General features: G+C 52.8%; 1 protein-coding gene across 1 annotated transcript; it reads right to left on the reverse strand.

Annotated features, from left to right (window-relative positions):
• Window positions 1-273: 273 nt before the first annotated feature.
• Window positions 274-26,337, reverse strand: Chaf1a (chromatin assembly factor 1 subunit A). The gene is made up of 15 exons (XM_027952401.2): window positions 26,179-26,337; window positions 23,402-23,452; window positions 20,592-21,451; window positions 15,166-15,222; window positions 12,529-12,731; window positions 12,084-12,144; window positions 11,648-11,716; window positions 10,046-10,272; window positions 9,545-9,713; window positions 9,338-9,418; window positions 8,825-8,917; window positions 7,688-7,946; window positions 6,744-7,213; window positions 2,787-2,886; window positions 274-2,389 (listed from the first exon to the last, which is right to left on the reverse strand). The coding sequence occupies exons 1-15, from the start codon at window positions 26,228-26,230 to the stop codon at window positions 2,289-2,291; spliced, it is 2,853 nt and encodes a 950-aa protein (XP_027808202.2). The 5' UTR covers window positions 26,231-26,337; the 3' UTR covers window positions 274-2,288.

Raw genomic sequence — 26,337 nt, forward strand, 5'->3', positions numbered from 1 at the left:
AGAGGTTTTCTGAGCTCACGGTTTTAGAGGGAGAAGGGCATGGTGCCTGCGTGACCTGGCTCTGGTGAGGGCCTGCGGCTGCCTCACGGGGTGCAGGGTGTGGTGGGAGAACACGTGAGGTGGAGATCATGTGTGACCCAGGAGGACAAGTGTGGGCAAGGGCCAGGCCTGCCCTTTTCTCCTTTGCAGGCACACCCCTTGCAGGGTCCCAAGAACCACGTCCGTCTCCGAAGGGCAGCTGCCCCAGTGATCTCAACCTCTCAGGAGGCCCACCACTTTTTAAAAGATGTTTTTATTAGCATATTGCAGTTACACAGAATATTGGGGTTCACTTTCACATGATCATTAAAGCTCGGACTGTGATCTGCTCCACTTGGGTCCCCAGCACTTCCCTTTTCCCTCCTCCCGTCCTCTTCTATTTATAGATTTTTATATTAATGCTTTATAGATATACACAAAGGTGGTCACTGTGGCACACTCAAATATGTACATAGCATAATTTGGTCAATTTCTTTCCACCTCCCACCTGAGGTTCCACCTCTTGAAGGTCCCTTTCCACGTGGCCACCCTGAGGACCAAGATCCCACAGGTGGAGCCTTGGGGGACATACTGGGACTAACTACATTATTCCCCCAAACCTCCACCTCCCCCAACTTGTGTCTATTCCCTTTCAGTAGAATGCAGGGGGGGTCACCCTGGGTTGTGTGGGGCCCAGTGTCACCAGGGTCTTCGTGGGAGGAGATCAGAGGGCCAGACTGGGAGACACTGCACTGCTGGCTCTCCTGGGATGGAGGAAGGGCTGGGAGCCCAGGGCTGCAGGGCCTCCTCAGGCCCAGCCCTGCCGTTCCTGGGTCCACCTCGGGAACCATGTGCCACTGTAGCCTTGACAACTGTGAGACGATGAATCTGTGCTGTTTTAAGCCACCAGGTGTGGTGATGTGCTACAGCAGTCACAGGAGACTGGACAAGGCCTTAGTGTTGAAGGCCCTGGTCCTGTGGCTGACACATGGGCACCATCTCTGCAGCCAGGCAGCACTGAAGCCGTGGGCCCGCCACCCCAGGCCGGCCCGGACACTGTGGGTTATCACAGACACCAGGCTGTGACCATCTAGCCTGTTCCAGTGGGGGCCTGTGGTGACTGGTCATCTGGCTACTACCAGCTGCATGAGTCAGACTTGAAGCTTGAGACCCCACGTGAGTTTCCTTGTCCCTTACAGAAACTAGCAAAAATATGCCCCTTCTAGTTCCCACAATCAGGAGCCCACCATGACTTTTTGTCACACCTGAGCCTCTAGAGCTGCCCAATGTGGGTTTCTGAGGATCAAGGCCAACTCTGACCCACGTCCCCTGCTCACTCCAGGAACATTGCCTGAGAGCCACGTAGACAGGCTCTGCTGGAAGCAGGAGGGCCTGCAGCCCAGACCTGGGGATGAGCCCAGCCTACTGGCCAGGCTAGGATGGGGATGGCCACCTCGTGTGGGCTGTCCAGTCGGTGCCAAGCCACTCTGCATGCAGCTGGTCCCTCTTGGGGTTAGTGGGGACATGGCTAGACCCAAGGGCAGGAACAACAGGAGGCCCCTCTCTGGGTCTAGGTTTGGACAGGAAGTGCCCAGACCTCGGCTTCCTCCACTGCTGTCAGTCACCACAGCCCTGAGCACAGGGCTCCTCCTTCCCTCCCTGCTCTGGGACGCACAACACTGGCTCCCGAGGGCCCTGGTGAGGAGTGGGACCCCTCCTCACACCTGAAGGGCAGGAAGAGGAACTGGGAGAAGCACGTGCTGGACTAGTCAGCCAGGAGGACAAGGACTTAGTGGCCAACAGAATGGGTGGTGCTTTCAGATGCTGGGCGGAGGACGGGCGGACCTGCTCACAGAAAGGACATACTGACTGACGGAGACGAGGCGGCTCAGGGTAGAGAATAGTTTATACACGTCCACACAGTCCAGGTGCCCGCGCTGCTGGGCCACGGGTGCCTCTGGTGCTTGAGTTCGTTTACAAGCATCGAGCCCCGGCCCTGCTCTGGAGCTTGAGGGGCAGGCACGCACCTGCATGTCATCGCCTCTCATAATGCTTTATTCAAAGGCAGATTAATACGCAACTTTTTGGGACGATTTTTACAAACGTCAAGAACTAATCAGGCATCCTGTACAGACCCTTCAGACCCGGGAGGTCTGCAAAGCAGGACAAAGTGCTCTGTACACAGGAGTCGGTAGTCCGCTCAAGTATCCGTCGTATGGAGGCCCCTGACCGCCCTACACAAGCCCCAGCCAGCCAGGCCGTTGGGATGCTCAGGAGGCACAGAGTGGGCTGGCAGGCAGTGGGTTCTCGCTAACGTCCATTCTCACTACTTCCTCGGCTCCGGAAGTGGTTCCACACGGGTCCTGGGCCTCTGCAGGGCGTGAGAAGGAGGGGTGTGTGGCTGGCTGTACCCACGGGGCTCCCTGTGAGGAGCCACCACCCCTGCTCTGGGAGCCTTTTCTTGTTTCAGTGGAAGGAGGTGGACAGCCCTGAAGCCAGTGGAGGCTCAGGTCACCACTGGGGCACCCCAAAGCTGTAGACCCACTCACCTGCTCTGTCAGATACTGTCCTTTCCCACCCAGGCCCTGTCCCAGCTCCCCCCTCACTCAGAGTGATGGACAGCCAGTCTCAGCCCCTGTCCTCACCCTGCACTCACTCCTCCCGCTCAGCCATTCCCGCTGCAGAACCTTTGCACGTCCCTCTGCCTGGATGGCTCTCCCCTTTCCTGTCGATCTGAATGAGATGCAGAGGGTTGGAACCCTTCTCACCCCCAACATCCGGGATATCCATGACCATGCAGTCGCCGTCCTCCTCCTCCTCCTCCTCCTCTGTGTCTGCCTGGAAGCCATCCACATCCCCGGCTCCAACCTGGTCAGACAGGGCACACAGACCATCAGCAGGGAGAGGAGCCCACATGCCACGTATGTGGTGGGCACCGGTAGCCCCTCCTCCCTGCCTGCATGTGCACACCCGCTAAGGCCCCCGGCAACTGGCAACAACTTCTTTAAACCTGATGGTTTGTCCGAGAACCTGTGGCTGAAGAAAATCCTGGGGTTCTCTAAATGAGCTGAAGTCAGATCGCTGACAACTACCATCATTATCTGCCTTAGCACAAAAATGGTTTCTGTTTTGGGTTGAGCCAGGCACATGCCTGTAATCCCAGCGGCAGGAGGACAGTGAGTTCCTCAGCAAAAGAGAGGTGCTAAGCAACTTGGTAAGAACCCGTCTCTAAAATATAAAATAGGGCTTGGGGTGTGGCTCAGTAGTTGAATGCCCTGGAGTTCAATCCCTGGTACCTTCCCCCCAAAAAGGTTTCCAGTTTGGGTTAAGAGAGAGGTCGACAAGCTCCCACTTCCTGATCTGAGCCGGCCTGCGCTCTCTGCTGCCATCTCCAGTCTTGGGCACTCTGCTCCCTGGGCCTGGCCTCGCAGCCCCCATCTGCGTTATGCTAGACCAGCTCTGCCGGTGGGAGTGCCCCAGACTATGGAGCAGGGGCTGCTACCCCAAGAAGCTCGAGCCCTTGGCTCTTGCCCAAGGAGAACAAGCACTCAGGCAACATGAGTGACAGTGACCAAGGGTCCCACTCCAGCGGGGGCAGCTTCACATCCCAACTGGGAGGCCGTTCTGAGACACTTCTGAATTCCTCTTTTGTAAAAATCTGCCTGGAAGAGTGACAGCCCCAAGGGGGTCAGTTGTGCAAGGTGCTTTCCTGGCCTCCCTGCCGGCTGGCCCAAAGCACAGCCCTATGGCCTCCTGCCGCCAGCACTGACTAGACAGGCCCACCTCCCCAGACCGCCTGCAGCACTGGCTCTCCTCGCACAGGGAAGAGCAGGTGGGGCGAGCAAGACTTTCTTCAGATCCAGAATGTCCAGAGGAACCAGCACCCTGCCCCTGGGGCCCAAGCAAGGGCCAAGGACCACGAGTCCCTCAGCCAGGAGCTGGCCGACCACCACCATCACCAGCACTGATCGCAGTGGCCAGGGAAACAGGAGCCAACACCTGCTGTTCTTTGCCTTTTATTTTTGAGATGGGGTCTCACTCTGCTGCCCAGGCTGGCCTTGAACTGGGCTCAAGCTTTCTTCCCGCTTGAGCCTACCAGCAGCTGGGGCTCCAGGCGCATGTCACAGGGGCTACCTGGCTGCAGGGCAAGTAGACCCTCTATGTAATCTTGTTTATGGGGTGCTGAACCCAGGGCCTTGTGTGTGTGAGGCAGGCCCTCTACCGGCTGAGCTGTATCCCTAGCCCCTATTTAAACATTTTTAATACTTATTTTTTAGCTATAGTTGAATACAATACCTCTATTTATTGATTGATTTTTATGTGTGCTGAGGGTCAAATCCAGGGCCTTACACATGCTAGGTGAGCGCTTTACCGCTGAGCCAGAGCCCCAGCCCTACACTTTTAAAAACAGAACTGGGCTGGGGATGTGGCTCAGGCGGTAGCGTGCTCGCCTGGCACGCGCGGGGCACTGGGTTCGATCCTCAGCATCACATAAAAATACAATAGAGATGTTGTGTCCACCGAAAACTGAAAAATAAATATTAAAAAATTCTCTCTCTTAAAAAAAAATAAAAATAGAACTGAGGCCCAAATAGTTGAAGCACCCTAGAGCTAGAGGCCCTTGAGGAGGGACTGGAGACCCAGTGCAGCCCTACTGTCCAAGGCCAAATGTCACACTACTCTGAGCTCTAGGGAGGCCATTTACAGCCCCAGGAATAAAGACCCCAACTTAAGCTCTATACACACGCCACCTAGGGTCTTGGAACAGTCCTCCCCAAAGAGGCAGGACTGGGGTACCCGGCGTCTGCAGCCACCTGCGGCCTCTGTGCACTCTGGCCACAGAGCTGCTCAGCGCACACCACGAAGCTGTTCCTGCCCAGGTCTGTCTTCTGGGAGTCAGGGTCTCCTTTCCTCAGACTCTGGCAGCTAAAGAGCACTCTGAGGGCTGGGGAGGGGCTCAGTGCCAAGCAGCACAAAGTCCTGGGTTCCCAACACCTCAGAAAAAACAAAAACTAAAAAACTGCCCCTTTCCACCCTTCCAGCCTCCCCAGAGGGAGGTGACCAATGACTAAGAGCTGGAAGAAAGGCCTGGCACAGTGGCACGTCCGTGTTGGTAATCTCAGCAACAGAGGAGCCAAGATGGGAAGTTCAAGGCCACCCTGGGCAACTTAGCAAGACCCTGTCTCATAATAAAATTTAAAAGGGCTGGGATATGATTCAGGGAACCCCAGTACTGTGTAAAAAGGAAAAAGAAAACGAGGAGGGAGCTGAACACAGCAGGAGGCTGGCCCAGCTCTCAGGACACACTGGGGAGCCAGGTGCTATGTGCCTCTTGGTGTGATGCACCCACTTCTCTTCCCATCAGTTTCTGGGGGTGGGGTGGGGGGTACCTTACAAATGCAGACTTCAGGGAGCCCTGGGGCCTGCTGAGGCAGAACTGTGGGGCACAGGCTAAGCTGGGTCTGGCCTGGGCTGCACTGCAGGGTCTTCAGCAAGACCCCCTGTGCTGCTGAGCCTGGAGGAGCCCCATGTGGGAGGAGTGGAGACCTTGCTGATTACTTGAGGCTGCTGCAGACAAGACGCCAGGTATCACCACTCCTGAGACCCACCTGCAACGTGTCACATGCCAACCCTTCTGACCGCCACCTTCTCTTTGTTGGAGGTTGGATAAAATAACGAAGCACCACACTGCCTATGCAACGCAGATCCCCACACCAGGCTCTATCCAATGCTGCACGCGTGCCCGAGCCACTGTCCTCCACATTGAGGGACGTGGGCCAGCCCGAGAGAGGGGGAAAACAGCCATGTCTAACAAGGTGGGGGACATGCTGCCTGGGGACAGGAGGCCTGATAGAGCACTGGGCACTGAGGGTCCCCAGGGAGGGCAGATGGGGGCAAAGGCCGACACAGCTGCTTGGAAAATGACACAAACAGAAGGGTGTCTTTGGGCCCTGGTCAGTCTCAATCTGGGACGTTTGGTTCCCCAGCTAGTTTTGTGCCAGGCAGCCAAGCCTGGGTTCCTTCTCACATGGCCTGGGAGGAACGACAAGAGGGGACTCTGCTTCTCAGGCACAGCTTACACCGATGACAGACCAACCAGCACTTCTCGTTTTAGGGAAGGATTTGCGGGTCCTCCACAATGTCAAGTGGCGCTTGCTGAGGGGAGCTCTGCATACAAGCCACATCAGGTCAGAGACTCTGGGGCTGACAGGAACAGTCACAGCAATGACACCAGATCCTCTTGGGAGTTCCCAGAGGACCCCTTGCTTTGACAGTGAGAAAGGTTTCAAGGAATACAAGTCCTCACCTGGCCTCTGCCCCTACAGCCCTTTCACGTGTGAAGCAGACACAAGCGGGGGCCTGCGCTCCCTCCTCTCACCCTCCCCACCCAGCTGCCACCCACGCAGCACCACTCTCTGAGTGGGGGGACTGCTACCTCCGTCTCAGTGCACAGGACGCTGGTCTCAGGAGTCAGTGCCCACAGGGCAACGCCACAGTTCATGACAAAAGGGACACACTGAACACTAACCCAGGCTGCCTATGGTTGGGCAGGAACCCAAGGCCCTAAGCAACTCAGCAAGATCCTGTCTCTCAAAAGGTCTGGGATGTGGCTCAGTGGTCACATGCCCCTGGGGTCAATCCCTAGCACCAGAAAACAGAAGAAAGCAGGAACCGCAGGGCCCGCTGCCCCGCAGGCTCCCGCTCCTGCAGCCGGGGCAGCTCACCTGCCCGTCATGCCGGCGCTTCTTCATGAACTGCGTGATGCACATGCTCCCCGCAGCCTTCCTCTTCAGCGGGACGGGCGGTCCCTGGCTGGGCCCCGCAGCAGGGGCGCTGCCACTGTCCTCCCTGGGGGCCGAGGGCACCATGGTGACGTAGCTCCACTGGCACGGCACGGGGAGGTGCTCTTGGTCGAAGCTCTTCAGCACCTGCGGGTGGACGTACCAGCACATCCTGAAATCCGGCCTCTTCTCATACACCGAGTTCTCAGAAATAATCCGCTTTAGCCTGGCCTTGGAGGGCACAGCGGCATCCTCGCTGGTGGCAGTGGGAGTCTGCGGGCGGGAGGCAGGGCTTGGGGGGCCGCCCACGTCACTGCTGAGCAGTCCTCGTCGGCAGTGCTCCTGGAACTCCCGGATGATCACCTTGCTCCCGTTTACATTGCCATGTAGCAGCGGGAGCAGCTGGGCCAGGACTGGTGGGACAGGGGACAGGGTGTGGGTAAGATAGAATGTGCACCCAGACAGAGCCCGACACGGCCACATAAGTCCTCAACTATCTGCAAGGTGCAGGCTCGGCCACGGGGGGCTCTGGAGAGCAGACCCAAGGCAGGGCAGCGCACCTAGTCCCTGGAAAAGCAGCGCCGCCCAGACAGCTCGGGCCTGCCGCCTGCGTGCTCCTTCAGCCACTGCGCCCCTGGCTTCTGAAAAGCGAGGAGGCAGAGTCGGGTCGTGCCCTGGAGACACAAGTGGCCTCCCACTCCTCAGCGCTCCAAGCTATGTCCAGGACGATGACTAAAGTCACCAAGGACAAGATGGGGCTGAGGTGCAGAGAGGCAGAGCATGAGTCTGCACCTGGCCTGTGTCCCCTCCCTGGCCCGGAGGACAGCCAGCTAGGACAGGCAGCTGAGGCCGGCCTTGCCCAGGAGCAAGGCCTTGCCACCACTTACTCTGCTGGTCCCTCCTCTCCTTCTTGGAGGCCCTGGGCGCCTGCTCCTCTTCTGAGGGCGCCGTATCCAGAAGGCAGGCTGTGAACTGCTGCAGCACCTTCAGCTCGGCGACCGAGCAGCTGTCCCTGTCGGCCGCCCACACGCAGCCAATCATCACAGGCTGGAGGACACGGAACCGCTTCCCCTTGGCCAAGTACTCGTCCCACTCCTTGGCCTTCAGCTTCTGACGCACCTTGTAGTTCTCGGGGTCCGTGCACTCCTTGCAGGAGGAAAGCACAGTTGCTGGGGGCTCCCACTGCCCTCCACCCAGGCCCTGGCCAGGAGCCACTCACAGAGCCAGGCCCAGTGGGGAGGATGCTGCCTCAGAGCCGACCCCCAGCCCTCAGGAAGGAGGCATGGCAGGGCATTTCCAGACATTCGACAGCTTAAGGCGAGTCAGATGCTGCTATGACCTTGCTATGATCTTGCCCTGCAGGCAACTTACTGCCCAGCTGCCTTCCTGGTCAGTGTGTGATCACCACCAACAACCCCAAATTGCCACCTGCCAGACCTAGACCATCCTCTAAGTGGCAGACGTCTGGGGGCACACCAGGACACAGGAAGGCAGCCCTCCCCTTCCACTGCTGCAACATGGCAGATGACATAGAGCCCCAGAGTGGCTTCTGCATGGCTGCTCATCTTGCAGATTTTGATGAGTGGTGGCAGGGTGGCAACCTGGAGGCACGAGGGACCGCTGGTGATGGGGTCCTACGTTCTCCACACCTTGGGAGCAGTTTCAAGAACGCAGTGCACCCTGAGCCCAAGAGACTGCATGCTGGGACTGCTGGGGACCACAGGTGGTGCTGCACAGTCACTCTCCAGCTGAGCAAGTTTGGGACCCTCTGAGCCCCAACCATGGTTGCCCAGTCCTCAGGGCTCTGCCAGGAGAGCCCCACAGCGGGAATCTTCCACACATTCTGCTGCCTTCCTGGTAAAACCAGGTCCAGGTCCAGATCCAGCCACCTTGAACAAGCCCAGGCTGAGGACCCACCTGGAGCTACAGTGGAGCAGGTAGTCCAGTGGCCAGGGCAGGCATTTACCACGTCACCAGCCCCTAGGCGAACTTCTGAGCCAGTCACTTCCTCCTTCACCCTTTACCTCAGTCACGCCTTCGTCCTCAGACAGGTATCCATGGGGCACGAAGAAGCCATCATCCTCATCTTCATCCTCTCCAACCTCATCATCATCGTCCTCAAAGAGAAAAAATGAATAAGTTGTCATGTAGGAAACAACGTGGGTGTCATTAAAACTCAAATCCAGGCCAGGGCTCTTATCCAGCCTGAGAGGCCCGGGTTCCATCCACATGAGGGTCACTCCTACAGATAGCATGGGGTCAGTGGGAATCCCATGGGGTCATGGTGGCTGGAAGTCAGGCTACCAGACTCGGGCAGCACAGCTGGCAGGAGGAGGCAGTGGAGCCCATGGCCAGGCCCCGGGCCAGCTGCCTCCAATGCCACCGCCACAGGAAGCACCTCCATAGGAGAAGCGAGGCCCAGGCTGGCTTTGCCCGACTGAGGTGAGGTTCAGCGTCAGAACACCTGCCTAGCACGGGCCAGGACTGGGTCTCAGACCTGGCTGCAGGGGCCGCTCTGTGCTCAGACCTGCCCTCACCCCTTCACTGTGGGACAGGGACTCCCCAGGCTCCTCCTCTTCCCACTCGTCATCGCTGTCCACCTCATAGTCGAGCAGCGCCTGCAAAGAGAGACATAGGGAATCACTGTCGTCGACAGGTGGGGGAAAGGGCACGGCCAAGAAGTGAGCAAACATGGGGTCTGCATGCAGCAGGACATGTGGGCCTGGGCACCTGAGAGCCCCTACCTTGTCCTGGGCCCAAGGGTTCCGCGGGTGGATGACCACTGTCTTCTTATTCCACGTCCCCCAGTACGCTGGCCGGTGATTCTCAGAAAATTGCAGGAGCTTCATCCGGCCAAACTTCCTCCGCTCAGGAATGCCAGCCACCTTGCTGCTGCCCACGATCACCATGTCACTGGCAAATAAAGGCATCCAGTCTGCTTCCTCTGCCACTGGCTCCCCGCCTCCCGCACCCCAGGACCCACTAAAGGACAGGCGCACAGGTTAAAGCTGAACAGCAGCACTGTCCGGCTCCAAGCACAGGGAGCAGCACATGGCAGGGATGCCCCAACGGCAGGCACCAGCACAGGGCTGTGGACTAGGAAGCCCAGCAGGAGCACGGGGCCACCCTCTGCTGCAGAGGCTGGAAATAGGAGCCCACCTGGGAAAGTGGGGACAATGAGATGGCAGGGTTCAAAGGCAGGCAGGTGGCTGGGAAGAGAACGGTGTGGTGTCCTCAGGCTCTACCTGTTGAAAACATCTGTGTCCCGGCTGCAGAGCCTGGTGGGTCCGGACCTGAGGGGCTGGCGGCCTTTTAGCTCTTTCAAGAAGGAGCTATCTCCACTCTGCTGCTGGAGGAGCTGGTCCAGCTGATGGCAGCGGTCTTGGTTGAAGGTGGCCCGACAGCGGGGGGCAAGGACCATGTGCTCTTTAATTTCAAAGGGGGCAAACTTTCCACAGGAGCCAGCCAGGGTCTGAAAAAGAGTGGCCCAATGGGACACTGAGTGGAAAATGAAGACACTCATCAATGGAGAAAATGTGCAGAGCCTGCTGCCTCAAAGGACACATCCAAAAGCAGAGATACCGCCAAGTTCGTCGGCAAAGGCTGCAGGGTTGTCCATCCTGTGGCTCATGAGCCGGGAGAGGAGGAGGAGGAACCAGAGGAGGTCTCAGTGACTGGTGGACAGTTTCCAGGCCTTGACCAAGGAGACAGTTACAAGGCCTCTACCACTTATCAAAACTCACCAAACATCTCCCAAAGGGTAAATTTTACTGTGTGTGTAAGCTACCCCTCAATAGATGGATGGACAGACACAGGTGACCTGAGACAGAGGCAGAAGCGGGTCTGGTGGGCCACCCCTTCCCCTCCCAGGGCCCAGGAGAGCCACGCCATACTGCAAACTGCCCGGAACCGGAAACACCCTGCAGCTGCTCCGTCTCATCCAAGTGTGAACTCTGGGAGATAGGATTCCTCTGGCCAACCCCCTTCAGGGCCCACCCTCGTGTGAGCAAACACGGGGTCTGCATGCAGCAGGACATGCAGAGGAGCATGGTGTGGGTGAGGAGGAAATGCTGCTGGTGGCTGTGGCACCACTGCACTGGGCAACGCGCAGACAACAGGTGGACCAAGCAGGCGTAGCCACAGCACAGGCGAACCCACAAAGCCTCAGGCCAACCACCTGGAATTCAGCCACTCCAGGCCAAGGAAGTACATGTTTAAAAATGGCCAGAATGATAGGACACCTGTCATCCCGGGGACCCAAGAGGCTGAGGCAGAGGGTGGCCAAGTTCCAGGTAAGCCTGGAATAAAAAGGGATGGGGATATGGCTCGGTGGCAGACACCTGGATTGAACCCCTGGAACAAAAAAAGTTAAAAATTGAAAAAAAGGAATCAAACAGATATAAAATGTACCACGGCAAGAACCTGAGACCATGGCTGAACACACAGAGACCATGACCAACTCAGAACAACCCTGAAATTCACACTTGTGTGCACAGGGTGTGAACACACAGCACAGCACCCGGTAGCTCCCTTGAGAAGAGGGCCAGGTGCACTGCAGCCCGGAGCGGAGGTCTGGCCGCCAGCAGTCTGGGGCGGCTCCACACTGTGCCCGTCTTGAGCACCCGATTCCCACTCCCAGGCAAGCTCTGGCGGCTCTGCACTGCTACCAGGCACGCACATTTTTGTTTTGGGGATGAAATGAATGACCAGATATGAAACCTGCAGGCGCCAGCAGAAATGAAGGTGCCTCTGGGTAAATGAAGGTCCCGTCTTCAGCAGACCCCTCTTCATTTCTAGAAGGGAGAAAGTCTCAAGACACGAGGAGCCAGGGAGGGGGTGCTGCTCACCTTGGGGGCCTGCGGAGTCTTTGGCTTCTGAAAGAACCTCGTGATCTCAGCCTTCTCTGCCTTAATGCGCTATGAAGAGACAGGGATGGGGTGGGGTGGAGAAGCACTGCGTTCAGGGCACAACCGAGTCCCAAGCACTCCCGAGCAAAGGGCCACGAGACTGTAGCCCACAAACCCATCAGCCCACAATATAGGGAGTGCAGCCAGTCTCAGAATGGCAGCTACCCTTGAAGGCTCAAGTGCTGTCAAGATGCCCGGCCAGCAGGAGCGTGGAAAGCCAGCACGGAGAGCCGGTGATACCAGCGGCATTTGAACAGGCTACTTGGTCCCCATGGGTGTCACCAAGCTGCCCAGAAAGCTCAAGGCGTAGCGGGGGCAGAGAGGGCATTTCCAACACGCGGCCTCAGAAGCTGAGAGGCAGGGGGCAGCATGCTACCTTTTCTTCTTCCCGTAACCGTTTCTCCTCCTCCTTTTTCCTCTTCTCCTCGAGTTTAGCCCTGTGAGACAGCAAACCACGGTTCAGGTTTTGGCTGGGCTACTGGCAGTGACTGTGGCACTCGGCTGTTAATACCACAGTCTGCACCCACCGATCATCAACTGCTCCAATCTCCCACAAAGCCGGGGTACAGGGTCAACCAAGAAAACTGATGACGCTGGACAGGGAACTGGCGGGAACAGAAGGCAGCCCAGCCGGCGGGAAAGCCCAGCCACCTGCATGCCCCAGGAGCCCCTGGGCGGCAGCTGTTCCAGGCTGAGCGGGGGCAGAAGGCCGGTCACCCCAGTGCAGTACCAAGTGGGGAAGCCCGTGGAGGCCGCCACCCGGGCTCAGAGGTGCAGCCTGCAAGGGGCGGGGGCGGCCTCGGGAGGGCGAGGGCACTCACTCGAGAGCCTCCTGCCGCTCCTTGCGCCTCTCCTCCTTGAGCCGCTGCTTTTCCGCCCTCTCCTTCTCGTCCTTCTCCCGCTTCTCGCGCCGCTCCTTCTCCTTCAGCTCCTTCTCCTCCTCCTTCTTCCTCCTGGCCTCCTCCTTGGCCCGCCGGGCCTCTTCTTTCAGCTTCTCCTTCTCTTCCCTCCACTGCTCTTTATCCTAGGGGACAAGCACAGTTGGTCCTTGGGCCCTCCCTGAAGGGAAGCACGAGGAGCAGCTCCAGAGGCCTCTGCGGCTCCCTCATAAAACCCGCCACGACACCAGGCCTTCGTCCCAGCGCCTTGGGGGAGGTGCAGCAGAAGATTCATTTAAAATGACTTTGAAACATGGGCACTGCAGGCGTGCTGGCCACGCTGCCTTCCAGGTAGGCTGGAGGCCGAGGCAGGAGGACTGCAAGTTCCAGGCCAGCCTGTCTCTCACGAAACAAAAATGGAGCACTTAACAAAAAACTTACTTAAAAGACAAACAGGGGGCTGGGGCTGAGCGGTAAAGCGCTTGCCTGGCACCTGCGAGGCCCTGGGTTCGATCCTCAGAACCACATAAAAATAAATAAATAAAACAAAGATTAAAAAATAAATAAATAGGGGCTGGGGATGTGGCTCAAGCGGTAGCGCGCTTGCCTGGCATGCGTGCGGCCCGGGTTCGATCCTCAGCACCACATACAAACAAAGATGTTGTGTCTGCCTAAAACTAAAAAAAATAAATAAATATTAAAATTAAAAAAAAAAAAAAAAAAAAAAAAAAGGTTAAAAAATAAATAAATAAATAAATAAATAGGAGCTGAGGTGAAGCTGTGGTAGGGCACTTACTTGCCTGGCACGGGCAGGGCCTCTGGGTTTGATTCTCAGCACCACACACAAAAAAGCCAGAGGACACTGCGCCCCACGCCCGGCTCCGCTATTAAATTCCAACTGTGTATTCAATCAGAAAAGTGTGTCAAAATGAACAGGAACACCCAGGCTCCGTCTCCTACCTTCAAAACAAACACCCCCCACCTGCCACCCCAAACCACAGAGTGACAACGAAGACTGGGACGAGACAAGGCCAGGGGACCCATGAGCGAGTCTTACCAGGTGAGAGTAAACGAGAAAACAAAGTAAAATAAAAATCTAACTAAAACTTAAACCCATCTTTCATGTGAAGAAAGGACAGAGTAACCTCAAAGGCTGCGGCAGTGTCAATGGTACTGGGGGCTTCAACGACCAGTGTCCCTGAGGCTTTCCACGGAGGGTGGGCTTCACTTCACGGTGCTTTGTTCTGCAGAGGTGGCCTGTGGCTCAAGGCACTGGCTGACTACAATCCCCATATTACCCTCAGACAAGCCACCTGACTGGCCGAGGGTGGACGCGTCCTTCCTGGACAGCCAAGATTATTTCCACAGGACCAAGCTTTCGGCTGTGAAGAAACATGCTGACCCTGCCTTGATGGACCTCCAATCACGTTGACAGGTCCAAGTGTCCATTTCGTGTCCAGGGACTTGTCAAGAATCCTATGCAGCACCACAGGAGTTGGAAGATGCCCAAGAAAGGGGACAGGTCTGTCCTAGATGAGACCACGGGCACAATGACAGGATGGGGAGGACTGCTCCCAGGTGCTAAATAAGGAAGCCAAAGCTTGAAATCCCAGGTAAAGCACATGTCTTTAGCTATACCTGAGGCTGTTTCTCGACATTTATGGAGCCGAGGTAGAGCATGAGCTTAGCATGTGGCTTAAATACCCAGCACAAAAAACCTGAGTGCAGCTGTAACGAGGCCCAGGAAACCCTGGGGAACTGAGAGCCAACTGCTGAAAGGGCCCCTTGCCTAAGCTGCAGGGGATGGGGTACCTCAGTGGCTGTCTCTGAACTTTGGCATAATAAGAACCAAAGGAGCTGGGTATAGTGGCACCCGCCTATCATCTTAGTGACTCAGGAGGTTGAGGCCCGAGGATGGCAGGTTCAAGGACAACCTCAGCAAATCAGCAAGACCCCAACTCAAAATAAAATAAGGGCTGCATAAGTTAGTAGCAAAGTACACCTAGGTTCAATCCCCAGTAACACACATACGCACACACCCGAACATGGTGAACCCCATTAACAGAAGCAAAGCTGGACAGGGAGTCACTAACAATTATCACTCCTCTAGTGTATTATTATTATTTTTTTTTGGTGGTACTAGGATTGTGAATGCAAGGCAAGCACTCTACCAACTGAGCTATAGCCCCAGCCCCTCACTCTTCTCGTGTAGGGACTAAAATTCCTCTGAAGAGATAGGGCTGCAGGGATCAGGTTCCTTCTGGTGCTAGGGGTGGAGCCCAGGGCCACACATCTGCTGAACAAGGTTCTACCACCAAGCCACGCCCAGGCCTGTGAGTGGCCAGCTACTGAGGCAGAAGACTACCACCCCTACTCCTAGGCTAGGAAGAGGCGGTGTGCAAAACCCTAGGATTTAGCAAAAAGTGATGTAACCCACAAGCTACAACGTCCACAACGTCACCCGATGGTCAGGGAAGGTGAAAATGGGACAAGGGAGGAGCAAAGGGCTCTGCTGGTGACAAGGCCAACAGGCACAGCAGGCAAGTGGGACTATGCTCTCCTGCAGGGAAAGCGCCTTACTCTTTGCAGTCTCATCCTGTTCTTCTCTGTGGACCCTTTGACGAATTTCTTGGTTATCTGAAATAGAAAGACATTTGTTTTCTTTTTTGCAGGACTGGGGATGAAACCCAGGGCCTCACCATGCTAGGTAAGGGAACACCCCAGCCCAGGAGATTTATTTTTAAGCAGGGATTGTTTCAATCACTTTTCCCAATAGACACCTTCCCTGAAGTCCCTGGGGGAAACAGAAGGAGCAACTAGGAGGCCACCACTATTAAGAATGTCTTTGCGGGCTGGGGATGTGGCTCAAGCGGTAGCGCGCTCGCCTTGCGTGTGTGCGGCCCGGGTTCGATCCTCAGCACCACATACAAACAAAGATGTTGTGTCCGCTGAGAACTAAAAAATAAATATTAAAAATTCTCTCTCTCTCCCCACTCTCTTAAAAAAAAAAAAAAAAAAGAATGTCTTTGCAAAACAGGATACACTTCATCCTTTCACAGCCACCCATGTTCCTACCAACAGAACCAAGATGTCACCACGGTGTCACAGACTCCAATAAATGTGCATGTACCTGCGTGTATCTGGGACTAGATAAGGGGGAGGGTGGGGAGGCAGATAAAGGAAGGACTGAAGGTGCTGAGTGCAGGAGAAACCAGAGGCAAGCTCAAAAATAAAAGCCACAGGCAAAAAAGGCGTAGAGGGACCTGTAGCAAAGGAGATAGGACCTGTCATTCCCAAGGGATGGAGCTCTTATTGGAACCTGAGCCAAGAGCCACTGACTCCCAGGAGGAGCTGACACCTGAATCATGCTGGGGATTGAACCCAGGGCCTTGTGCACGCGAGGGAAGCATTCTACCAACTGAGCTTCATCCCCAGCCCGGGGAACATGCAAATTTTTAACATAATGTCTAAAAATTGGTACAACTTCAAGTAAATAAAACATATTTGCAGCTTGGACTGGTGTGGGCCTCTGATGGATACTCTGCCTTTGTGTGTGTGGTGGGGATGAAACTGGGGGCTTCACACCTGCCAGGCAAGTGCTAACCATGGAGCCACAACTCAACTCTGCTTCTCAGAAAACAGTCAGCTTCAGGGACGGAGATCTAGTCCAGAGCCCTAGACTCTTAGGCACAAAAATCTCTACCACCTTGAAAGGAGGCTACATGCACAGCCAAGACAAGGGGACTCCACTCGCATATCTGGAATAAGAGTTCACACTACTGGCCCACGCACCTCCCACCAGGTTTCCCGGACAGACGATTAAAACCAAGCACAGTGGGGAGAAATAACTCTCCAGGTTCCATTCAAACTCACAGAGGAGGCTGAAAAAGAAAAGGCCCATAAACCTGGAGAGGCTCCAACAGGCACACAAGGCTGTGTTGAAGTGACATCTTTTTTTTTTTTAAATTTACTTTTTTATTTTTTAGTTTTCGGTGGACACAACATCTTTTTTTTAAATTTGTACGTGGTGCTGAGGATCGAACCCAGCGCCCCGCGCATGCCAGGTGAGCGCGTTATCGCTTGCGCCACATCCCCAGTCCCTTGACGTGACATCTTTATCTAGAAAATCTGAACCTCTGCCAAGGACCACGCATGGAGTCAGACACAACCCAGGAGACGGCCTTAGCTCCTGGGTCCCACCGAACATGGGAGGTGAGCACCTGCTATGGCATGACGGCTGTGCTCAGCCTCCGCTGGGTGAGTCTCAACAAACGCTGATGGAAAGGCATCTGTCCAGAACGCGCTTGGTCTGCCGAGTCTGTGGGCTTCACCTCCACACTAAAGGGCCTAACAGAAAGTGTGAGCGGCGGTATCTCTGTTGCTGCCCTTCGTGTTGGGAGGGTCCAGTGCACAATGAGAGCCAGCTTCCTAGATGAGGGGACTGGAGGGGACACACACTCACCGAGCTGTGCCCAGACTTACTCAGCCTCATCTAGAGTGTACAGCCTTGCAGGAGGTTTCTCTTTGCCACCAGGCTTCAAGCACTGGGTCCCCAGGAGGAGCAGGTTCACGTGACAGCAGGCTCAGGCTCGGAATATCCTAGGGCCCCAGCAATTGCCACCTGGTTCCAGACCAGCACGGCCACTGCTTCCCTAAATGTGCATGGACCTTCTTGTCTGATACAACACTACCGTCCTCAAATAGGGTCTGGTGTTGACAGAGCTCACTCTGAATTACACATGATTCTGGCACATGCTGCCCACCTGAGCTTGGCCAGACAGCAACTATCCAGCCAAGGCCTGACCCAGGACCCTAGGAGGAAGTTCAAGCACAAACCCAACCATGCTCTCTGCAAGATGGACCCCACTGAGTCTGGGTATTAAAGCACCTGCAAAGCCTCTCCAGACCCAGTGGTTCTGACATTTTCTCAAGGACCAGGATTTTCTAGGTGCAGGAGAGAAACTCAACAGCAGGGGAGCCAAGGCAGGGAGGTGACAGCCCCAGAGCAGTCCAACCTACGGCAACAAGGAACACATGCGCCCCTATGAGCAGCTGGCAAGTGCTCAGTCTCTCAGCAGCCCAAGGTGGTGCAGAGGGTTATCATGTTGCCATGGCACAGCACAGAGGCCGCAGAAGCCCCTCGCCAGTGAGGACGGCAGCAGCAGCAGCAGCAACCACCCTTCCACACCACAGCAAGAACAGAGCAGTTAAAAGACGACTTCCCCTCCAAGGATGAGTGACACATATCTCTCGTGAGGAAACAAAAGGTTACTGTGTATTTCTGAGGGATCTCTCCCATGCAGAGGATCAGAAAATGACAAGAGGCAACCCCAGGGCAGATTCAGCAGGAGGTCCCGAGGTCAAGGTGTAATGATGAAATGTAACCCTTGCATCGGTCACGCCCCCTTCCCCATGTCCACTGATTCCAGAACCCCCACAGGTGTTCATGTCCTTATACAGAATAGCATTATCATGTGCACACCCTCCCAGTGACCTTCAGTCACCGCTGCTCAGTACACGTATGCGTGAATTTTCACCCAGAGATGCAGAAGCTGCAAGCCATGCAGCTGGCAGTAAATTCATCTGCATGGAAAAGACCTGAAACCTGGACTCATTTGACACCAAGACAAGCCACAGGGTCCAGCATCGTGACTGCCGTCTACGGAACATTCATCCTGTATCATCAATAAAATACACTAAATTTCACACCTAATTGCAAACAAACTACACGGTAAAAGGTCGTAAAGCAAAAAAGAACCTTTGGCTTTTCCAGAGAGCTTGGTATTTTCTAAAAAAGGCAGTTCCCAGATCATTGTTTCTCAAAGTGAAAGTCTCCTGCCCTATCTGGGTAATGCACGCCTGTAATCCCAGTAATAGGAGGCTGAGGCAAGAGGATCTCAAGTACAAAGTCAGCCTCAGCAACTTACCAAGTCCCTCTCTCAAAATAAAAATTTTTTAAAAGAGCTGGGGATGTGGCTCAGTGGTTAAGCACCCCCGGGTTCAATCTCCGGTACAAATTAAGATCCAATCACATAAAGATCTAAAGTGGGGCTGGGGTTGTAGCTCAAGAGTAGAGCACTTGCCTAGCACATGGGAAGCACTGGGTTTGATCCACATAAAAAACTAAATAAACAATATAAAGATATTGTGTTCAACTACAACTTAAAAAAAGATTTAAAGTGAACATACAAAAGTACAATCAAATCAAACAATACATTTTGGGATTCTGGACTGATTTTTATGAGTTTCACTCTTGAGACCTTTTTAAATTTTTGTACCAAGGAATTTAACCCAAAGGCACTTAACCATTGAGCCACATCCCCAGCCCTTTTTGATTTATTTTGAGATGAGGTCACACTAAATTGCTGAGGCTGGCTTTGAACTTGCAATCCTCCTGCCTTAGCCTCCCAAGATGCTAGGATTACAGGTGTATGCAACTGTGCCTGGACCCTTTTCCTTATTTTTTGTGGTGCTGGGGAATGAACCCAGGACCTTGTGCATGTGGGGCAAGCACTCTACACCAACTGAGCTATATCCCCAACCGTGTGCCTGGACCTTTGAGACCTTAAAAATGAGAAAATCAAGAAATTCACCACTGTGCTTTATTAGAAATAATAAAGATGGGGCATTCGTAATCCAAAAATCTGAAACCGCAAATCCTTCAAAATCTGAAACTTTCTGAACACCAACATGACGCCACAGGCAGAGGACTCGATACCCTACCCTATGGGACAAATGCTATTCAGAATGTTGTGTACTAACGACTGGGCTACTGCACAGGGCACAGAAAAAGGGCTGGATGAGGTCCAGTGATCAGCATGTCTGAAGTCCTTGTTCCCTCCCCAGCACCACACCACAAAGAAAAGAAAACAAAAAAACAGGTGTACACAAAGCATAGATGAATTTTGTGCCTAAACTTGGGTGCCATCCCCAAGATATCTCATTATATATGTGCAAATATTCCCATATCCAAAATGTTCCTTCTCCCAAGCATTTTCCACATGGGTGTGCTTAAAGCATTAAAGAAGCACATATTCTTGGGCTGGAGTTGTGGCTCAGCGGTAGAGCACTCGCCTAGCACGTGTGAGGCCCTGAGTTCGATCCTCAGCACCACATAAAAATAAAATAAAGGCATTGTATCCATCTACAACTAAATAATAAATATTAAAAAAAAAAAAAAGGGCTGGGGCTGGGTGGGGCTCAGTGGTAGAGTGCTCTCCCAGCATGCACAAGACACTGGGTTCGATCCTTGGCACCACATAAATGTAAAATAAAATGCCGTGTCCACCTATAATTTAGAATAAATATTTATTTAAAAATAAATATTTTTTTTTTTGGTACCAGGAATTGAACTAAGGGCACTCGACAACTGAGACACATCCCCAGCTCTATTTTGTATTTTATTCTATTTACAGACAGGGTCTTACAAAGTTGCTTAGCACCTTGCTTTTAATTCGTAATCCTCCTGACTCAGCCTCCTAAGCTACTGAGATTATAGGCGTGTGCCACCGTGCCCAGCAAGAAGCACATTCTTTGAAGGTCACCTTTCTGGGTCATTTACTATGGTGACAGGTCCCTCATGTTCCTATTCCTGTCACTGCAGACAAGGTTAAGAAGGTGGCATTGCTGCCAAGAGCGGATTTTAGTTTCCCTTTCATCTGCCCACTGTCTTGCTGCCACTTCAAAGACACCCCAACAGGTCTACACTGGGACAGAAGGAAGGAGTGGAGGAAAGAAAGCTCAAGTAGGAAGTGAGGGCACACCTGCCCACAGTCTTTGTTCACCAACACAGCTATCAGTCAGGTATGGGCGACAAAGGCTGAAATGGTTGTTCCACGAGACACGGGCACCATGTTGAATAGCATCCTCAGCCCACCACAACACACACAGAACCAAACAACTCATGGATTTCACTATCAGAGAGAATTCTGCATCTTTAGTAAGTCCCAAGACCCAGTGTAGGGCCCAGGCAGCACCAGGACCTGGGGTTCTGTGGAGATACTCACCCTGTGGAGAGGCGTGGAGGTAGAAGAGGGGCTGGGACCATGATGCTGTCTTCCAGGAGCCAATTGCCCCTCGGGTGAGCTGGTGGACGAGGAGCTCAGGGGTGAGTGGCTAAGGGCAGAGTCTTCCTCAGGGCAGGATTCTAGCGCCTCATTCTCTGAGGCCATGCTCTTGTCCAGGGGTGTCCCGAGAGGCTTGGCTTGAGGAGGCTCCACTGCCAAGATATCCTGCAAGACCACCACAGGAACTTTCCCTCTGAACAGGATGCCTCCGGCTTCGCTCCAACGGTCCTGCTCCTTCTGGGGGCACATTCTTGGGCCCCCTGTTGGCTCTGAGCAGCTTTGAGGGGCACCTTCCTGAGAGCTGCCATTCCTCTTCAGGGCTTCAAAGCCAACAGGCTCCTCTTCTGATTTACAAGGAATGTCTGAAAGGGTTTCTGCAGGAAACGTCGCCAGACCATGGCTGGGAATGATCCCTGATAGCCCCTGACCTGGGCCTTCTCCGATCCCACTGGCAGGCTCCCTTGAGAGGGAGGCTTCGGGATTAAATTCATCCTGGTCCACAGTACTGTCTGGCTGGTCGCTGGAGTCTTCCGTCAAATCAACAATGACCATGTTCTGGCCAATGCTGGTTTTGATTCTATTTCTTATGAGGTTATCTAAGGGACCCTTCCCATTGACAAGTTTTGGTCTGAAGTCTAGGTCAGAACCCATATGACAGTTGTTCTCCAAGTTGTCCAAAGATGTTTCTAAATCGGGGACTTTCCCTTCCACAGAAACACTCTGGGAGCTTCCAATGTCTTCTGAACCATCTTCGAATTTCTCCTTGGGGACAAGATTTAGGCGCTTGAACGGCAGACGGGCTGGAATGAAGAGAGAAGGAGGTTGCCCTTTCAGTGGAAGTGTACAGTGACAATAAATACTTTAATATTCTGTATGCTTGAAAATTATTCACCTTATCAATAAAAAAATCGGAAAAAGAAAATAAAACTTGCTGCACTCTGGGCGGAAACTTTCAAGTTTAAGAGGGGAATTTTGGGGGTTAAGGGTGTAGCTCTGTGGTAGACCATTTGCCTAACATGTGTAAGGCCCTGGTTGTATCCCCAGTGCCGCAAAATGGTGCTCTCAGGGCTGGGGTGTGGCTGAGTGACAGAGTGTGTGCGGAGCATGCACTAGGCACTGGGCTCCATCCCTAGCACACCAAAGGAGTGGGGAAGGGACAGGATGAGATTATTGCTTCATGCTGTACTTTTCCAAAGTCTTCATTAAAAAAAAAAAAAAAAAAAGCGGGGGCGGGGGGCGACAATCTTTTAACAGGGATATTGCCAAAATTTTAAGATTTTCTGATCAAGATCCAGTTCAAAACCCAAATGTATTTACAGTGGGTAAAAAAAAAAAAAAAACCCATTAAGATAACTGTTTCTGGTTTTGCAGAAACAGACCCTCATGAAAAGATTTCTCTTTGTAGTACCAGCACTCCAGGCTGCCAGATTTCCTCATCAGTCAACTGTCTTCCCAGCACCTGGCTGGCTGGGGCTGGCTGTAAGAGACGTGTAGCCAACACCTGAGGAGTGCGAGGAAATTCAATCAAATGGACTTTCCAACAAGCGTACACCCACCTAAATGCCAAACCAGCATTTCAAAAACACTACTTTGTAATGTAATCGAGCAAATAAAATCAACCTATTCGGGATCATGCATACTTTCTCAGTTTTTAAAACAAGGATTCTGTCCAGTTCTACAGCTTTGCCTTAGGTCTTCACCCTCTGGACACATGCCCTCAGCAAAATTCCCACCAACATCAATCCTGCTGTCAATTTCCACAGGACATAAACTGCTGCAAGAAAACTGGACAAACAACCTAGTTTATACAATCCAGCTGCTTCTGGATTAAGGATAAATACACTCCCTTTTTCACACAAAAGGATTTGGGGACATTAACCTTCCTGTACAATAGTGGTTCTCAATAGGGGTAGTTTGTCTCCCAGGGCATCTGGCAATGCCTGGAGATGCCTCTGGTCATCACAACTTAGAGGCCACTGTTATCTACTGGGAGGCCAGGGATGCTGCTGAACCCCCTGCAGTCTACAGAACAGCACCCCCAGGGAGGGGGGAAAATTACAAACCTCACAAGTGCTGAGGTACAGAAACCCTACCTTTGGATCACTATTGTTCCCAAGGGAAGCTAAGGTACAAAAACGGGTTTCCGGGGCTGGGGATATAGCTCAGTTGATACAGCGCCTGCTTCGCATGCACAAGGTCCTGGGTTCGATCCCCAGCACCGCCCCCCCCCCCCACACACACACTGATAGGCATGTGGTTCAGTAATAAAGGGCACCTGGGTTCGATCTTCAGTACCCAAAATGGGTTTCCCAGCTTCCTGGTACTGGTTATGCATCCCTGATTGGAAAAGCTCCAAAATCTAAAGTTTTCTGAGCACCAATAGTACATGTAAGAAGTAAAATCCACTCCCGCCTTCAGGTGACAGGACACAATCAAAACTCAGGCACATTATAAATACTGTAGGATTACCTTCAGGCTATGTGTATAAGGCATATATGAAACAATGATTATTAACAGCTGGATCCCATTCCCAGGGAGCTCATTATGTACATATAAGTATTCCGAAATAAGAACAGAATCTGAAATTTGACATACTGCTGGTTCCACACGTTTTAGATAAGGGACAATCAACCTGTAGAGGGAGCAACTGTTCTCCCTCCAGCCCCTGAAGGCTTTCACTGTGGACCCCACCAGGAGATGATGAAGGACATAAATTCAGAATAAAAGTTTAACTGTGTCCAGAGTGTTACCTTGTATCAACTTCTTAACCGGAAAAGCTGGTCTGTCTTTGCAATCCATGGCTGTGAATAAAAAATGGCAAAGGATAAATTATTAAGTGTTAGAAACATTAAGCTACCAAATATACACACGGAGCCAATTATGTACAAGAGGATTTTCAAGTGGGTACAATGCTGCCCCCTGCCCCTTAGGGATGCTGGGCAACGCCCAGACACATTTTTATTTGTTATTTAGGGGGAAATCTTAGGTGTGCTCAGGGTATAGTTAGGGGGCTGAAGTAGTTCATTCATTAGTAAAGCACTTGCCTAGCATGTATGAGGTCCTGGGTTCAATCCACAGAATTGCCAAAAAAAAAAAAACAACAATAAAGTCTAGTTGGTAGAGGCTAGAGATACTCCTGAATACCCTGCAATGAACAGGTCAGCCCTCCAGGCCAAAGAGTCATTTGGCTCAAAATGTTAATAAGTTGAGACATTCTGCCCTAGATTACCTCCATATCTTGTTTTGTTTTCTTTTTGGCACTCACAATGAAATATTTGTGATTATGCCTTCTGCCCAAAAAAAATGGCAGCTCTATGCCAGCAGTGAGTTGTTTCATAGGTACCTAGAACACCTAGCGTGGGCTCTGGAACACACTGGGAACCAATCAAGATAGTAACAGGGACAATGAGCAGTGAACTGAGTAAAGGTAAATATGAGAAAAAACACATTTTCCTATTTACTTCCCCATGCCTTTTCTAACCCACCCCCTACATCACCACTAGCTTTGTAAATCAGGAAAGAATTCATTTTCATTTTAAAGGGAGCGTAGGAAGGAAACACAATTGAAAGTACTTTCAACTTGTCAGGCAGGAGCTGAAGTGCTCCATTAAAGGAGGAAAATTTTTCCAAATCAAAAAAATCTCAAGAAAAGCATCTAACAATACCAAAGTTGATGCAGAATTAACCATGAATAGAACCAAGTCTTTGGATAAATATCTTTAAACAGTTATGTTAAGCGTACAAGACCACACCTGCTTGGCAATCTGGCTTAGAAAAATCTATTTTAGCTTATTTTGGGAATCACATAAAGCTACGTGAAAATCAGACTGGGTTTTTCTAAACTCAGTTGTCCACAGCTGAAATCGCCACCTACCACCCAACTTCTGACCTAAGCCTGGATAATAAGGTGCCCATGTTTTCTTTCTGATCATTTAAAGTAAATAAAAAAAAATTTAAGTTTTCAGTTAATAAAAACATAGATCCCCTCCCGCCATAATCTTCAGCCACTTAAATTTATTCTCAGGATAACCTCATGGTCTTATTTGCAGGACTCAGAGTCACCAGCATGAATTGAAGGGGAAACAGACATGCCCTGCCCCCCACATCAGATCAATAACAAAAGGACCCACTCAGGGCTGGGGCTTCTACAACTACAAAAAACAAAACAAAAAAACCCTCTCAAGGAACCAGACTATTCAAAGATATATATTCAACACTCCTGTGTATAGTGTTACAGACTGCTCTTTATTTTTAAAAGTTTTTTTTTTAGTTGTGGATGGACACAATACCTTTATTTATTTATTTTTATGTGGTGCTGAGGATTGAACCTAGTGCCTCACACATGCCAGGCAAGCGCTCCACAACTAAGCTAGAGCCCCAGCCCAAATGCTCTTTTGAGATTACATCCTTCCTAATTTTATTTGGTGTTAAAACACACTTCGTGTTATAATATGGTCATAACAAGTGGTATTTGCTTTTATGTTTTTTAACTAGACATCCTGACTTGGTTAAATAAAAAGATCACCTAGATCACCGCTCCACGACAGTGAGTCCTCCCAGCCTTATTTATATTAGTCATATGCAGGCGTCTGTGAAATCCCAAAGTCAGAGCAATGGTTCTGAAAGGAGGGTGCAGGGATCCAAACCCAGCGCCTCTGGGAGACATTTTTGGTTGTGGCATCTGAAGAGGAAGGGTTGCTGATGGCATGGGGTGGGTGTGGGTCAGGCATGCTACAGTGCCAAGGACAGACCCAAATGTCAACAGTGTTGAGACTTGAGAAGCCCTGGACTAGACTAGTTGATATCCCTTCTGGCCTTAATTCATTCAACCAGCACACATTTATTGGGCAACTACTACGTGCCAAGAACTGTGCCAAGTGCTGGGGTTACCATGTGGAGTCAAGCAGGAAAGAAGGGCAGTCTGGATTTATTTGGCTGACCACCCCCAGTTCTGGGAAGCCTCTGTAGGCTAGAAAGACCCCTTCCAAGAAACAGGGAGGAGAAAGCAACTTCGCACAGCAGGCAGGAGTCCAGCTCCCTGGCAATCCGCAACACCCAACCCTCTTACCTGGCTGGGCTTGCCCAGATCCCCAGAGGCAGCTGCTCTGATTTCAGTACCCCCCCCCCCAAGCCGATGTGACCTCAAGCCTCGGTTTCCCCACCTGCTGCAAGGTCCAACTCTCTTAGGACACAGTGCAGTCGGTAAGAAGCAAAGCTGGCCCTCCACCTCTGGAGCCTGTTTCCCCTCCAGGCACCCGTCATCCACAGGAGGCCCTGGAAGGGCTAAGGGATGCAAAGGCGCCAGGAAGAAGGAATTTGTATATATGACCGCGACTGCAACAATAACGTCAAGAAGGGCGTCCTCCGGGTCACTGGGCGCCTGTCCGGTATCCGAGGGCTCCGAGGACGGCACGCTTGGCCCGGAGCAGCAGGCTCGCGCCCAGAGGCCAGCCCACCCCCAACCGGCCTCTTGGCTCGCACAGGCCGCGCCGCGCCGCCCCTTTCCCTCACGCAGGCCCGAACCGACCTGCGGCCGCTCCCCTGGCACCCGGCACCCCGCACTCCGGTTCCTCCAGCATCGCTCCGGCGGCAGCTCAAGCTCCTCTCGGGCGTCGGGGGCGCGGGCTCCGCTCCAGCGGCCGCTGCTGCTCGCCCTCCCTCCCGCGCCACTGCTGCCACGGCCGCC

Source organism: Marmota flaviventris, chromosome 1 (assembly GCF_047511675.1).
Source record: "Marmota flaviventris isolate mMarFla1 chromosome 1, mMarFla1.hap1, whole genome shotgun sequence".
NCBI classification, from domain to species: Eukaryota; Metazoa; Chordata; class Mammalia; order Rodentia; family Sciuridae; genus Marmota; species Marmota flaviventris.

Excerpts from the sequence above, each read along its gene's own strand:
- Chaf1a (XM_027952401.2), bottom strand. The coding sequence starts at position 26,230 with ATGCTGGAGGAACCGGAGTGCGGGGTGCCGGGTGCCAGGGGAGCGGCC. Across the intron at positions 21,452-23,401 it reads GGTTAAGAAGTTGATACAAG|CCCGTCTGCCGTTCAAGCGC; the intron begins GTAACACTCTGG and ends TCTTCATTCCAG. Across the intron at positions 2,887-6,743 it reads AGCGCCGGCATGACGGGCAG|GTTGGAGCCGGGGATGTGGA; the intron begins GTGAGCTGCCCC and ends CTGTCTGACCAG.